Source organism: Bombyx mori, chromosome 11 (genome assembly GCF_030269925.1).
Source record: "Bombyx mori chromosome 11, ASM3026992v2".
Taxonomy (NCBI): Eukaryota; Metazoa; Arthropoda; class Insecta; order Lepidoptera; family Bombycidae; genus Bombyx; species Bombyx mori.
The window spans coordinates 12,729,170-12,745,277 of NC_085117.1; the positions used below are offsets into that span (position 1 = coordinate 12,729,170).

At 35.6% G+C, this 16,108-nt stretch overlaps 3 protein-coding genes across 4 annotated transcripts; 2 read left to right on the forward strand and 1 right to left on the reverse strand.

Annotated features, from left to right (window-relative positions):
• Window positions 1-781: 781 nt before the first annotated feature.
• On the reverse strand, window positions 782-1,710 carry LOC101736684 (multifunctional methyltransferase subunit TRM112-like protein). The gene has a single exon (XM_004931411.5). It carries the CDS (start codon window positions 1,522-1,524, stop codon window positions 1,147-1,149), a length of 378 nt encoding a protein of 125 aa, XP_004931468.1. The 5' UTR covers window positions 1,525-1,710; the 3' UTR covers window positions 782-1,146.
• Window positions 1,711-2,686: 976 nt separating this feature from the next.
• On the forward strand, window positions 2,687-10,137 carry LOC101746676 (DIS3-like exonuclease 2). Its single transcript, XM_021351488.3, has 3 exons — window positions 2,687-5,367; window positions 5,620-5,878; window positions 6,898-10,137. The coding sequence occupies exons 1-3, from the start codon at window positions 2,864-2,866 to the stop codon at window positions 7,090-7,092; spliced, it is 2,958 nt and encodes a 985-aa protein (XP_021207163.2). The 5' UTR covers window positions 2,687-2,863; the 3' UTR covers window positions 7,093-10,137.
• Window positions 10,138-10,281: 144 nt separating this feature from the next.
• Window positions 10,282-15,845, forward strand: FANCL (Fanconi anemia, complementation group L). 2 transcript variants are annotated; one of them, XM_012694922.4, is made up of 4 exons: window positions 10,282-13,129; window positions 13,944-14,102; window positions 14,322-14,500; window positions 15,674-15,845. In XM_012694922.4, the coding sequence occupies exons 1-4, from the start codon at window positions 12,625-12,627 to the stop codon at window positions 15,776-15,778; spliced, it is 948 nt and encodes a 315-aa protein (XP_012550376.1). In that variant the 5' UTR covers window positions 10,282-12,624; the 3' UTR covers window positions 15,779-15,845. The 2 variants fall into 2 exon arrangements, with proteins under 2 accessions (XP_012550376.1, NP_001233146.1); NM_001246217.1 differs by lacking the exon at window positions 15,674-15,845 and having other exon boundaries at window positions 12,625-13,129; window positions 14,322-14,638.
• Window positions 15,846-16,108: the final 263 nt, after the last annotated feature.

The following is a 16,108-nucleotide window of genomic DNA, read 5'->3' on the forward strand; positions in this document are numbered from 1 at the left end:
TATATATTTTACTGCTTGATTTCATTCAGATTTAATTGTAATAAATAATGGCTTGTGTGTTTTAATGACGTTTATATTTAAATTACCCTAGTATTTCCAAACTTTTGAGTGGTAGTGTATATAATGCAAACGCACTGTAATTATACTCAGAGTTTAGAGTAACAGCTTTCTTTTCATGTACTAATTTTAGTTATATTTTGTAGATTATAGCAGTCATGTGATTGGCTTCAAATCTATAATTCTTATCATTTATAATTTAATTTAAAAGCCATTACAGCCATAAAAGATGTAATTATACTATTACAGGTCGAAGTCTCAATTACTTACAATAGTGTCCTAGCTTTTAAACTAGTATGAAGTTATCAGTATTAACGTCCTTGAGGATACAACTAAGAAGTACCATCTTGTTTAAGGTACAAGTTGAAAAAGTGTCCGCCTGTATACAGCAGGTTATTGTTTGAAGCTCACTAAAATAGTATTAGTACAGGTAGTGGTAATTGAATTAATATAGCAGCTTTAAATAGAGTAAAGTGTGCAGTAAAGGCTATATTCCAATATACACTGCGAGGACTGTTCAGTCCTCTTACTGGGGCGAAATTCGTTCCGTTGACTGACAGTATACAATCACCGTATCATAGGGAAATATATAATGTCAGAAATTGTCACCATTTTTCTACTGTGAACACTGGTATTTTCTAAGTAAGGTGCCCTCAGTGCTTTGTACATGTTATCACGTTTACAGTACATAACCTCATTTCAATAATTCAGTTAAGTTATTATATAAATTGAAAAACAATATTTTCTTTATTGAAAGGATACTTTTAGTATACAACATATGCGTAAGAAAGTTTTCCCCAAATATTTATCAAGAATCCTGAAGCAGCCTCATACTGATTTTACCTATTAAGCAACTTAAAATTTAGTATACAAGGATTACATAAAAATCTTTCACAGTAAATTATATTGTAGAAATTATAAAGTAATGGTACATTTCTTAAAATATTTAATATGAAACAAATTTACATGCACCATAGCACTTCTTTACATAAAAAATAAAACAATCCTATGTAATGTTACTGCAATAAAATTAATGCTTAAATAAAAAATTTGTTACTAATATTTTTAGTACAGGCTCTAAATTGTGAACTACTGCACTTCAGCTTCATTTAATAGCATATTAGGAATTCCTTTAGAAATCGGAAATTGTCTTCCAGATTCTGGACAAGTCAAGTGTCCCTCTTCAACTTCCACCTCTAACAAGACTTTATGAGCTTTCTTCAAAAACTCTTCGTTTTCATCATACTTATTTTCTAAAGATCTTGGCAGACCATCACTGTGGCCGATGCTATCAGCGGCCACCCATAATACTTCCCAATCCAGCTTTGGTATTACACGACTAATAAATTCAGGATTAAAATCGACTTCTTTAACTTTAATGTCTGTCGCGTTAATTGCAAGAGGATAGCCAGTCACAACACCTTTCAAGCATTTCGAAGTGAGCATATTGTGGGTAATTAGTTTCATTATTATATTTGTATTATGCAACTTCAGTAGGAATTGAAGTCTTGACAATAATAGCTTTTCACGAGTAGAACCAAGCGATTAAGATTATTGGCACTTTTTTGTAGAATTTTCTTAAAACATATTTGTTATTATGTACTTTACGTGCATAATTAGATATTTGAGGTTATGTTTAGTTTTTGTTCAGTTGTGTAGTGAGTAGTGACCTGACAGCAGTAAGTAGTGGTAGTTTTATTTTTCCAAATGGAAAGGCAAAGGTATCACACCATACAGCCTAGTCTGTTATAGATTTTTTTTTTTTTATGAAATATATTATGAAATGAAATGAAGCTGATTAATTTAATGGCATGGCATGAAATGAATTGAAATGAGATGAGATGATAATTATGATATGGGTATTTTTATGAAAAATGATGATATGGAGTGAAATGAAGAATTTGAGACATTAATCAACTGGGATGAAATCAAATGAAATGAGATGAGATGAAATATAATCTCAGTAAAATGTTGGTCGTTTACTGAGATTTTTTCAATGGACGTTTTGGATGATCCCGATAAGTTACGTCCAGCGGCTTTATTTTATTTTCCCACATTTGTGCACTTTCAAAGATACTAAACAGTTAATAAACCACCGTTATTATGCATTTCAATCTGAAGAAACACTAAATAGACAAAATAAAACAAATCACACAACTTCACTCCTCGCGTTCCCGCGAAAAAGTTGTAACTTGTTCACCTTTTCAGTCGTAGCTCGAGGTGATACTCGCGCAGAGTATAATAAGAAAGTAATAAAATAAATAATGGATTAATAGTAATTTGCCCGAGTCTCTTCAATGTAATCTATTAGTCTATTATTGTTACTACTTTTCGAAAACTGGTACAAAATTTTTGCGCCTCGAGGCGATAAGCCAGGTTCACCGAACGTGTAGGCTCAGCATGGAGAACTTACTAGCACTAGCTTTAGTTAGAGCGGTGCTTCTCTGAATCTACCACTGGACCAGAATCGAGATTCTCTGAAAAGAACTGGCGAGAAACTCAGTGGGCTCTGTCTGACGGTCAATTTACTAGCTTGACCTTTCTTTGCATTCGGAAGGGATAAGCATTTATATTAAATTGTTGAAAAAAAATATATTTACATTTTTTAAATTAGAATGGATATAAGGTCTTGTAGCCGTTGGCCGTACATAAATATTTAAAAATATTAAATTGAGTATAATTCTGTGTAAAATTATTGTAAATATTGAGGAGAAATGTAATCATTCACATTTATAGACAAAAGCAGCAGGCTTGTAATACTCCATACCTGCTTATAAGTATTTTACAGTTTTTATTTTTTTGCGCCATGTCAAGCCATAACTCATTAAGAATGGATGCAGCATGCAGTGAACCAACAACATCGGTGGTCTCCACGTCGTCAGTACCACAAAAAACATCAAGTGACAAAGCAATAAATGAAAACAAAGTCGATTCACCTAAACGAACACCCAAAAAATCAAAAAAAAAACAAAGATCAGAAGTTACAGTACCTACCATGGTATTCAACAATTCATCAATTAACGATGTTTCCAATAAGTGCCAGAATTTGCAAATTGAAAGCGACAGTGATAACGGGGAGACAGAACAGGTAACCCCAACTACCCCGTCGAAAGGAAAAAACGCCAAGAAAAAGGAACGACTAAAAAAGTTGGAAATACCTACGGTACCAGTGAATAACTTTAACAACACAAACAGAGTACAAAATTCACAGTATTTATTTAACTATTTTGGGTCTCCTAGAAATAGTACATTCTCTGTGCATGAATATTTTACCCAACAGATTACACCATTGTATGCAAGTACCAGCTCTAGGTATTTAGAAAATCTGTGTCACCATCCACAATATCAATATATGCAGAATATCCAACACATGAGAGATATTTTACAAAGCCCAGAGCATGTTGCTAGTGTACCTATCACTCCATTAATATTATCAGGACAGAGATCAGAACCTGTTTGTATTCCAAATTCTACATTTATTCATTCTGAACCTAGCACTCCAAGGTTCATAGAGAATGCATTGCAACACCCCTTATTGAATCCATCATTTTCAAGACAAACTGGTACAATACAAATTGGACAGCTCAGACTGAGGCATAATTCAGAAAACAATTGCTTAACTAAAACTCTTGTAAATGGTGACAAGAAATTTGATGCATACCTTTCTGGAGAAGATGTTGAGAAAGGTTTAAAGAACAATATGCTTATTGAAGGTGTTCTGAGGATAAATCCAAAACAATATCAACATTCATATGTTTCAAGTCAAGACCGGAGTCAACAAGATATATTAATAGACGGTATTAAGAATAGAAATCGTGCAATGGAAGGAGATGTAGTAATAGTACAATTAGTTGAAAATGAACCTGAAGAAAACGTTACTAATCCTGAACAAAAAAGAGGGAAAGTAGTTTTTATCAAGGAAAAAGTTCATACTAGAACTTGTATTGGTTCACTCAAACTAATGCATGACAAAAATAGACAAAAAGCTATGTTCGTGCCTCGAGATCACAGAGTACCAAGAATAAATATACCATTTACTTCATGGCCAGATAATTTTTATGAAGATGCCAAGAAATATGAAAACACATTGTTTGTTGCAAAAATAATAGATTGGTCTGATACAAGGTTTGCTGTAGGAAAAATTATGGGTAATATTGGTAAATCAGGAGACATGGTCACTGAAACAAAAGCAATATTAGCAGAAAATGATTTAGATGTTACTGCTTTTGGCTCTGAATACAAGGATTTGTATCCTCAACTTGACTTTACAATTCCCGATGAAGAAATAGCAAAGAGAGAAGACTGTCGGATGTTATGTATCTTTAGTATTGATCCATTTAATTGCCGTGATATTGATGATGCAGTCTCTTGCAAGGAACTAGAAAATGGTAATTATGAGATCGGAGTCCATATTTCTGATGTTACATATTTTTTAAATGAAAACACTCCGCTTGATGTGAAAGTTGCAGAAAAAGCTACAACAATATATTTGGTAGAAACTGCTTACCACATGCTTCCAGATGATTTGTGTATGCTTTGTTCTCTATTCCCTGGTGTAGATAAACTAGCTTTCTCTGTTTTTTGGGAAATGACCAAGGATGCTAAAGTTATTAGTTACAGGTTTGCTAGGACTGTTATAAATTCATGCTGTCAGTTGGCATATGAACATGCTCAAGATGTTCTTGATGACAAAGAGGATGCTCAAATAAAATTTCCAGAAATGTACAATGGTTTTGATTACAAAGATGTGCACAAATCAATAAAAATTTTAGGCAAATTGTCAAATATTCTTCGTGCAAATAGATTTGAGAATGGTGCATTGAGAATTGATCAACCTAAGGCTAGTTTTAGATTAAATCCTACTAGTGGTTTACCAGAGTCATACTGCATATATGAGAGTAAAGAAAGCCATCAACTCATTGAGGAATTCATGTTGCTCGCTAACATGTCTGTAGCTACACGTATTTATAGTGACCACCCAAAACTGGCATTTTTAAGGAGTCATCCACCACCAAGTAAATATATGTTGATGCAGCTAGAAAAGTCTCTAAAACCAATGGGCATAAAATTAGATATCGAATCGGCTGGACATCTACACAGATCTTTACTACCATATGTGGGACCAGACAATACAGACAAAGGAAGAGCCATGGTTTTAAATTTGCTATGTGCAAAACCTATGACAAGAGCAAAATATTTTTGTGCTGCTGCTTGTGATGATGATGAATTTCAACATTATGCTCTGAATGTGCCCCTGTACACTCATTTCACAAGTCCTATTAGGAGATATGCTGACATTATGGTTCATAGGTAAGCTGACTGTAATCTTTAAGCACACATTAAGTGCGCAACTACACTGTTTGTCAATAAATGGCTGCTGCAGTAAGTGCTAGTCACTTACTTTTGACAGATCTAAAACGTGAACCGAGCTTTGACATACTTAATATGGTAAACAAACCGCTTTAAGACATTGTTATGCCATGATATACTTTTGGTTTTTGAAAATGTGTTCTATTTGCACTACTGATACATTTGAGATAACTTTAACTTTGTTGTTTTCAGGCTATTAGCAGCAAGCTTAAATTATAGAGAAACTCCAGCATGGCAGGAAGATGATGTACGCATGATAGCTGCTCAATGTAACAAACAGAAGTACAATGCTAAAAAGGCTGGTGAAATGTCAACAGAATTGTACACTTTAAAGTACATTGAACTTAATTCTCCCATAGTCACTGAAGGTGCTGTGGTTGACATTAGGGAGAAATATATTGATGTTATCATTGTTTCCATGGGCCTGAACCGGAGAATATTTTTCAATAATGTAAGATTTTTATATAATATCATTTAATTTTCTTAAGCATAAAATGAGTATATGCAAAATTCAAAGAGAAACAATATACACATCTACTATAGATATCTACACCTATATACTATATCTATATACTATACCATCTACCCATCTTTAAACTATAGTGTCTATACCCTCTGTGTCACAAAATTATATAGGTACTGAGCATATACCTTGAATTTTATAACTGATAAATTATGTACAGTGCACATATTTCTCCTTTCATTTTGAATACCCAATGACATTATTAATGATTTAATAATGATTTAAAATCTAGAATTATATCAGAAATTATCAAATGTCTTTATTACTTTTCCTGATTTCATTAGTCATTTTATCGATAATTGAAATATAAATGCATGTGTGCATGCACTTACTTGCATCTATTATGCTAAATCTACCTAATTAAATTAAGGTTTTATCTAATTAAACCTCCCATATTATTTAGTCCTATTTACTGTTTATTTATTTATTAATTTTTTTCATTTCTAAAATGAATTAGTTTTAATTTTCACTCAGTGTACTTCACAAGTATATAACCCCAACGTTTTGAAAAAATTGATTATTACTTAAGCATCTTATTCACTAATTGAATTATTTTTTAATTAAAAAATAACTTATGACTTCTCAAAGGAGATTATCCTTTTTTGTTTAACTCCTGATGGTCTTCTTCTGATACCTTAATTTAAACAAATAACATACCTAAAAATATGAGGTTGCCCTATTTTTCTATTTTGCTTTTAAAAGGACAGAATTTGAAAGTATTAGTGGCCGTGAACATTTTCAATGCAGTTTTAAGGAAAACATCTTTAGCACCGTTGTGATTTGAAATTCAGTTACATGAATAAAAGGAAAATAACAGCGACAGTCATTGTCTGTGCCACAGCGACAAAGAGTTATTTAGTACTTCTGCATGTGTACTGCATCTACCCATGTCTTTTTCCTACTCATAGTGATAATATTTCTTTAATTTATCGGAATTTTTTTCGTAGGATTTTCCTGGAGAGTATAAGTGTATTAGACACGAAGAACTTGCGAAGTTGGCTCGAATGGAACTGAAATGGAAACCGGTGAATGAATTGCCAGAAACTAAACAAGTAATTGGAGTTTTTTCCATTGTACAAGTTGAAATGCACAAAGGCGATGACATGGTAAAAATCGAAACTAAATTAGTGCGACCCCAATAGTTTACATTATATTATTTTACTGGTTTTTTTATGACGACGACAACCAGACGAGGGTCTTCAAAATTTCCATTCGAAACCTGAATTTTTTGTAATGTTACAATTTGTAACAGTAATTCTATTTCTAGAAATTAAGAGAGTTTAATCCGAAATCTTAATTTATTTTTATAAATGAAGTGATTTTAATGAAATTTAGTGTTAAATGAAATCGTTCCTTTCGAAAGCTCTTTACTCTAGAATTTATTGGTGACTGCAGTTTTTATAAAATATTTAATGTTTTTAAAAAGATTATATGAATGACTAAGTTGTTTGTAATTTAATATATTTGAAAATTGTGTATAAAATTTTATTCCTGATTAGACCAAGAAGATGGATCTTCTAATCATTTTAGCATTAATTGAATACTGTGTTTCTTATTTTGTAGTCTGTGTGTAGACATATTGTATGTAATTATAATATTCTGACAATGTTGTATTAGGATTACTATTTACAATTCATAGAACTGTCTTAAAAACCTAAAGCAAACAAGTCTTTAGGCGTTAAGATAAATGCATAATAATAATAATAATGAAATGTTTCAAATAAAACATACATAGATAATTGCATAATAAAAAATTGAATTCATTATATTCAAGAATAATTGAACTGTGAATTTATGTGCTTTACAGTTTTGAGAAAGCGAATTTTTATTGTTTATTGTAAGCCTCATGTCAGGCTCAAAAAATAAGGGAGCGCTCAATTCGTCTATATTTTTGTTAGTATTAATGGACTATCTCAATAGCCCACAGCAAACTGAAGTTGTAAATGTGTGTCCTATCACTCGGATCTTGATAAAAGCCTACGAAATTCTCTTTAAAAGTCGAAAATTACAGATCTAACTTCCAATTCAATTTTTAAATTGCATAATCAGGATATACGGCCCGCATACGTCTTACATAATCAAAAGTAAATAAAGTCACTCATCTTGAACTCAGGAGTGGAGTGCTTGCTAGCAACTGACTCAACCGCTCGAGGGCACCTGCTTTGTGAATGCAATTATGAATGGATCATTGGGACTTGCTGAGAAGTTCCGACGAGGAACTAACTCGGCGGGTTGATGTTATGGGCTAGATTTCACATCGAACTCTGACATTCGACGAGCAATTACCTATACTCTGGGTGGTGCTATCGCAAGTAGTAGTAGCAGAGTGCATCACAAGGATCTGAGGGTACAATATGCGGCACATTGCATGTTTGCTGAACGTGAACGTTATATATAGTAAGTCACTAAAGCTAATACAAAATACTTCAACGGTCCTTAAAATCAATTGAAATAGAAAAAATCTTGTATTTTTTTCAAATAGGTTGGTATTTGCTGGTACTTTTTTCCCTACTTAATCGTTGGTAGCCAAAAGAGCTATTCCAGTTTCGCGCGGTAGGTGAACTCACGGGCTCAACCCGAGAGAATTTGGTAACACCAGTCCTAGCGAGAGCAGTTCTTCGCAGAACCTACCAACGGATCGGAATAGGGATCCCTTGAGAAGATGTGGTGAGAAACTCAGTGGGCTAATCTTGTAATATTTAGTCCCTTATAAATTCTATTCGTACTATTTATGAAATAAATTTCCTGCTTCTTTGTGCCGCTATGCATATTTTATAATAATATTATCTGTTGTAATAAGTCTAATAGAATATTGAAAATAGAACGGGATATATACGAACAACACAGGAAGAATTGTTATTTCAGCAGTGCAAGTGAATTCGAATAAACGTCTTACAGTGAACTGCGCCGTTCATACCTATTGTTCATGTATGAGCTACGCTAGCTCCTCAATATGAAGTGGGCGCTGCGTGTATCCAACTTAAGATAAAAACGAATTCATCCCTGAAAAATGAAGCCTAAAATTACCTGATTTTCCCGTATTCCGTAACTCGCTTATACATTGCTTGTGAATATCTACAGTAGTTATTCAGATCAGACAGATATTCACAAGTTACGATTGTTGAATGTCTACTTTAAAGTACAGAATGTTATTTCTTTTAAAATAAATTGTAACGAACTGTTCTGTGCCGATGTCGTACTGTGTACCTAATCGCAAAATAAGCTGTAACTCAATTTTTTTCATATTTATGACAATGCTATAAAAATATAAGTCGAGGGGTAAAAGCTAGGTTTAAAGCGACATTTTAGCAACTTTACAGGAGAGCCATTTACAGTTTTCAATTTTTTTTTATTGAAGTTATACTTCTTTAGGCGCGTTATGAAAAATTGATGAGTGAAATTTTACGATGCGCGCGCACCGTGACACAAAATTAACAGAAATCGCTCATTACAATACGACCGACGTAACTTGGCGAGTCTGAATATAGCTGCAGGTGAACATTCGCGCATGTACACTCGTAAAAAAAGTGTTATTAGCATTCATTTTTTAACGTTAAATATTTATTAATAATTATTTAATATTAAAAAAAAAGAAATAAATTTAATAAAAATAAGTCTTACGCGCGTACATAAGTACACGCACCCTTTTTAAATATCAACAAAAAAACTTCTTCAGCCATTTGAATGGAGTAAACTTAATGGAAGTTCCGTTTCAAACATCGAACTGTTGACGCTAATACCAAATAAAACGCACTTTTAATTTCAAAGATAAATGTCGCATTTTTTTTTATTATTGCTTAGATGGGTGGAAAAGCTCACAGCCCACCTGGTGTTAAGTGGTTACTGGAGCCCATAGACATCTACGACGTAAATGCGCCACCCACCTTGAGATTTAAGTTCTAAGTTCTCGAGTATAGTTATAGCGGCTGCCCTACCCTTCAAACCGAAACGCATTACTGCTTCACGGCAGAAATAGGCAGGGCGGTGGTACCTACCCGCGCGACTCACTATAGGTCCTATCACCAGTCAAAAAAGGGCATAAATCAAATAGTCTTTCACCCCTCGAAGTGTGCTTGCTTACTGGTTCAGTTTCCGTCAATTTAGTAAATGCTGTTGAAATAACGAAATTAGTTTACGTAATGTAATTCCGTGTTTTGTAGTGAATAAAGAAAAATTTAGGCTCCTAATAGTTTTTTTTTTAAAGACCCACAACGCCGTCCTCACAAAAATATGTAGATATTGGTTTTCGATTGGACTTCTTGGTGGAATCATACCGAGTGAAGTTTTTTGAATTGCGTTATTAAATAGTGTTTCTTCGGTTTAATCTGCAATGATGATTGTTTATGTTCCGTTTAGCATCGGTGAAATTGCACAAATGTGTGAAAAGGAAGTGAAATCCTTGATCATCCAACTGCGCCACTTTGAGAAGACGCGTACGGCACGACACGAAAACCCTGTTGTCGTTGCTGCCGGAAATTACAACGTTACGGATCCTCCCGATCCATTAACGGTGCTTTTAGGTACCTCAAGCACGGGTCACCGTCCTCGCCGAAACCGTCGGCTGCGACGAAGGGCTCGGCGAGTAAATTAACCCATAGACACAGCCCACTGAGTTTCTCAATGGGTCGCGTTTCTAATTCGGTGGTAGATTCTGCGAAGCACCGCTCTTGCTAGGGCTAGTGTTAGCAACACCTCTGTTTGAGCCCCGAGAGCTCACTTACACGCTAGGGTAGTGCTGATATTATAGTCTCTCAAGGTTATCAGAATAGAAAAAAAAAGTGCATCCAAATGCTTGCCAGTGAAATAGCTTCTGCGTTCGTTCAAAAACTCTATTATAGTCTTCGTAGATCCATTTAAAACGTTATTGTTGTATGTTTGGCAATTAATTCTAAATTAAAATGAACTTTATTTTTAAAATATGGATTCCATTTTTAAATTCAGACTTTTTATTGTTTCTTGTTTTGTTTTGATACATTTGCATCTTTCTCATCAATGGACATGACATGATAAAAATAAGATTTAAGAAAAAAAAATGGACTCCATGGTGCCTTTCCACCATACTTTCGCCTTTTCGGTATTGAAATAATCCATCCCGACAGGAGCCCTCTTCTTCGATATAGCGAAGGCGTTCGACAAAGTCTGGCACAACGGTTTGATATACAAACTGTATAACATGGGGGTGCCAGACAGACTCGTGCTCATCATACGAGACTACTTGTCGAACAGTTCGTTCCGATATTGAGTCGAGGGAACGTGTTCCCGCCCTCGTCACGTCACAGCCGGAGTCCCGCAAGGCTCCGCCCTCTCCCCGTTACTATTCAGTTTGTATATCAATGATATACCCCGGTCTCCGGAGACCCATCTGGCGCTCTTCGCCGATGACACCGCCATCTACTACTCGTGTAGGAAGAAGGCGTTGCTTCATCGACGACTTCAGACCGCAGCCACCACCATGGGACCGTGGTTCCGGAAGTGGCGCATCGACATCAACCCCACGAAAAGCACAGCGGTGCTCTTCAAAAGGGGTCGCCCTCCGAACACCACGCTGAGCATCCCTCTCCCGACTAGGCGCGTCGACACCTCCGCCACCGCCATTCGCCCAATCACGATGTTCGACCAGCCCATACCGTGGGCCCCGAAGGTCAAATATTTAGGCGTCACCCTCGACAGTAGGATGACATTCCGCCTTCACATTAAGACGGTACGCGACCGTGCCGCCTTCATTCTAGGACGTCTCTACCCGATTATATGCGAAGTAAAATATCCCTTAGAAATAAGGTGACACTCTACAAAACTTGCATACGCCCCGTCATGACATATGCAAGTGTAGTGTTCGCTCACGTGGCCCGCACTCACCTAAAATCATTTCAAATTATCCAATCCCGTTTTTGCAGGATAGCCGTCGGAGCCCCGTGGTTCGTCAGGAACGTCGACCTCCATGACGATCTGGACTTAGAGTCCGTCAGTAAGTATTTGCAGTCGGCGTCGATGTGCCACTTCGATAAAGCGGCACGACACGAGAACCCTCTCATCGTGGCCGCCGGTAACTACATTCCCGATCCTGCGGACAGAATGGAAAGCTGTCGACGTTGCCCCAAACACGTCATCTCGGATCCTCCCGATCCACTAACGGTGCTTTTAGGTAGTTCAAGCACCGGTCACCGTTCTCGTCGAACCCGTCGCTTGCGACGAAGGGCTCGACGAGTAAATTAACCCTCAGACACAGCCCACTGAGTTTCTCGCCGGATCTTCTCAGTGGGTCGCGTTTCCGATCCGGTGGTAGATTCTGCGAAACACAGCTCTTGCTAGGGTTCGTGTTAGCAACTTCGTCAAGTTTGAGCCCCGTGAGCTCACCTACTAGTTAAGGTTACGCTGATATAGCCTCTCAAGGCTATCAGCTTAGGTAGGAAAAAAAAAACAACTAACTATAACTCTATGGTTTTTACTGATCTGATTTAATTTAAAATATTCAACTCAAAACAAGAAAAAAATATTTTGTTTCTATTGTTTGTTTTTCTCGTCTCTATTAGGTGATGAGTGTTTTTTTTACCAGATTTGTCGATTATGTTATGTATTCATTTTAATAAAATGTTATGTGATTGAAATAATTTCAAAAGTTCTACTTACAGTACCTATGTCCTTTAAAACATAAGATCTGCAAAAAGTATTCAGAAATGTATGCAGGAGGGAATTCAGTGAAAGAGATTTTTACAGAACTTTTTTCAAGCAAAAGTAATGCCGTGTTAGATCTTTTGGATAGGTTTCATTTTGAGGTGGACTCTGTGATAAAGACCGTCGATATAAGTTCATTAAGTCTCATCGACAAAAGTTTGTTAAATGAAGTACAAAAGTACGAGAACGATATCAATGTACAGATACGGTTTGGATCGGCTTTATGTGATATTCAGTGTTGTATCAGAGATGCTAACTTTAGACAACATGTTATATGTGTAGAGTATAAAAGCTATCAGAAATTACTTGTAAAATCTACGCAACTACCACACGCAGGGTCGCTGGAACGAGAATATAATAATTTAGATGAAATAGTGACTACATTTAGAGAGTTTATTTTAGATCTGACACCATATTTTCATCAATTGGAACTCATAGATAGAAATTGTACTGTGAAAGAACCTAGGAATCCTAGTTTCAAAGATGATTATAGGAAAATATTAATAGGTACGTGCATAATAATAATACAGCAATTAATGCAAAAATAATATGTGAACTTAAAATGTATATTGATGCTTACAATAACAGGTTTTTTTTATAAATCTAAATTTTGATATTGTACCCCCCTAAATAATTTATATATATATATACTAAAAATATACTAGAATATGTAACAGCATAGTTGACAAATATTTTTTCTGTTAAGTCCGAAAATGATACAGATTGTGACATAATGATATCATTGGCATGCTGGTAAGGATTGCTATCATCATTGCCATAAAGTATCATTTAGTTCCAGTTTAGTGTTAGTAATATTTTTAAAATATTTGAGTAGTAAACTTAAATAATAGCAGTAAATGTGAATTATGATGTATATGGGTTTCAGGAATCTAATTTTTTTTTTATTGCTTAGATGGGTGGCCGAGCTCACAGCCCACCTGGTGTCAAGTGGTTACTAGAGCCTATAGACATCTACGACGTAAATGCGCGGAATGCGCCACCCACTTTGAGATATAAGTTCTAAGGTCTCAAGTATAGTTACAACGGCTGCCCCACCCTTCAAACCAAAACGCAATACTGCTTCATGGCAGAAATAGGTGGGTTGGTGGTACCTACCCATGCGGACTCACAAGAGGTCCTACCACCAGTAAAGTGAGTCATTTGTTAAAACACAATTTACACAATTAAAAACAGTAATAAGTGATCTTTCTGCTTAAAAGGATGGCTCTAGTATATTATTGTACTACATTGTATAATTTTGTCTTAGATTGAAAAAGAAAAAAATACTATATAGGTGTTATTAAATAAAGCACTTTTTCAGATGACAGAATATGGTTACACGTCGAAGTAACTTCTGAAGGTCTAGCTAATAATTTACATCTCATAGGCCAATCTGAGTTCTGGCAAAATAAATTACAGGATGGACTTATTAACTGGGATCATGATAGAGATATAATAGAAAATATTTCACAAATCTTTGGTAAGGAATCGTGGGACAGGTACTTTTATATTTTGATTGTAGACATGCCTGTTTATATTTGATTTTTATAAACAGTAGAATGTTAAACATTCATTTAGTTTTAATTCTAAAAGAAGCGAGTTACAAAATTTTAAGATAGTAAATAAAGTAAAAAGAAAAACTTTAATTAAAAACACTTTACTGGGTCTGTCAAAGCTTAATATTTCATCTATATTTCAGATATTGAAGTATTTCCTCAATGTGAAAGAAGTCAGAATACAGACATTGGCAATGAAACAGATTCACAAGTTTGTAGCATCTGTTTGTGTGTTGAATTACCTGATGTTCAAGGTGTGCCCCAGCCTTTATGCAGCAATTTATCTTGTGGAGCATATTTTCACAGGACCTGCTTACATATGGTTTATATTAATTTTGATTATTTATCATTCTATTTTCCTAATTGTGTACTGTGTATTGGTAAATTTCTAATTTGTAGAAACATTGATGAACCAGTTATTTATCGATTTTTTTTGACCTCTTGGTCAATGTCTCATTAACAGAACTGTGTATCACATAATAAAGGTATCAATAGTTTAAAACATTAAATTGCTTTAAACCAGTTTTCCAACAAGATTTAGTGATAGTTTTTCTATTACTGTAGTAACCAAGTCCCAATTTCATAGTAAAATGCCTTTTTTTTTTCGGGTTGGAGGCCGAACCTCCTACGAGGTCCCGCGCCTAAGGGGAGGCGCACGGGGTATGTGGGACTTGACGATCTGCTGATGTTGGGGGCAGACCACGGGCCCAAGGACTTTTAGGGCCCTACTGCACTAAACGACTCCCCTGCACTCTTACACCCGACGTCCGATCTCCGTCCGGGGTCAAAACCCGGTGAGATTAAGGGGGTTCCCGCGGTCAACACTACAACCAGACTCGCGGCGCCACCCCGAGGACGTCCGACCGACGGGTCGTTGAGGCGATAGTCGACGACCAACGACGCCGGTCTCCGCGGTACGGGAGCCCTGTCAGGCCGCTCGGGCGATGCCGCTGGTGTTCCAAGATACCCTGCTGGGTCCGAACCAGCCTGCCGGGTCGTCGAGGCGATAGTCAACGACCAACGATGTCGGTCTGTCTGACGCCAGAAATCGTTTGTGTTGGCAATTTGATGATACGAGCGACCATCACTACTTCTTATTTCTTTTACGACTGTCTAAAATGTTTTATTTTGTACGGATTCTAAGAGTTTTGTTTCAAAAGTAGTTCTTAAATATATGAATAGCATCAGATATTACAGGCTGTTTGCATAGATACTGAAAGTTCGTAATCTTTTGGCCAGAAAAGTGAAGTCATCTGTCCAGTTTTCGAGCATGATTCGTACCAATCTGAAGGTTTACAAAATTGTCTACCTCTTTTCTCAAGCTACACTTAACGCCAACGATGGATCTAGAATTCGTTTTTATTCTGAATGCAATAAATATACATTGATATAATGAATAGAATTTTTTTTATCAAATTCTCATAAATATCTCAGAGAATATAAATTTGTATTTCTTTTTAAATAGGTATTTAATCTTAAGTTTGTTTTGTTTCAGTGGTTGGTTACCAGTGCAAGGAATCGACCCCAAACATTCGGCGTTGCAAGTGGTTCTTGTCCTTCATGTCTACAAGCAATTTCTTGTAATGAAAAAGAAATTTAGGACAGTTACCGCCATTTTAGATACTGATCTATTAATTAATTAGTGAAATAAATTTGCAAGATATGAACATGCTTTTTAATCCTTGCGCCAAATAGTGCAACTATTATATTTAATAGAAATCAAATGCTTTATGTGGATCACCAATATATATTAGTACTCTTAAATACCTAATAAGATTAAAATATTGTAGTCTAAATCTTTGAAAGAAAAAGCAATATGATATCAACCTAAAAATATATTTGAGGTTTAATTCTTTTGTCTCAAAGGAATTGGTGGGATTGTTACAGCTCCATTTTCAGTTTGTATTAGGTTGCCTGTGAACTTCACCCG

Bases quoted from the DNA above. Each gene is read 5' to 3' on its own strand.
- LOC101746676 (XM_021351488.3), top strand. From the start codon at position 2,864: ATGTCAAGCCATAACTCATTAAGAATGGATGCAGCATGCAGTGAACCA. The intron at 5,368-5,619 runs GTAAGCTGACTG...TGTTGTTTTCAG, and splicing joins GCTGACATTATGGTTCATAG to GCTATTAGCAGCAAGCTTAA. The intron at 5,879-6,897 runs GTAAGATTTTTA...TTTTTTTCGTAG, and splicing joins GGAGAATATTTTTCAATAAT to GATTTTCCTGGAGAGTATAA.
- LOC101736684 (XM_004931411.5), bottom strand. From the start codon at position 1,524: ATGAAACTAATTACCCACAATATGCTCACTTCGAAATGCTTGAAAGGT.
- FANCL (NM_001246217.1), top strand. From the start codon at position 12,625: ATGTATGCAGGAGGGAATTCAGTGAAAGAGATTTTTACAGAACTTTTT. The intron at 13,130-13,943 runs GTACGTGCATAA...GCACTTTTTCAG, and splicing joins TTATAGGAAAATATTAATAG to ATGACAGAATATGGTTACAC. The intron at 14,103-14,321 runs GTAAGGAATCGT...TCTATATTTCAG, and splicing joins AAATATTTCACAAATCTTTG to ATATTGAAGTATTTCCTCAA.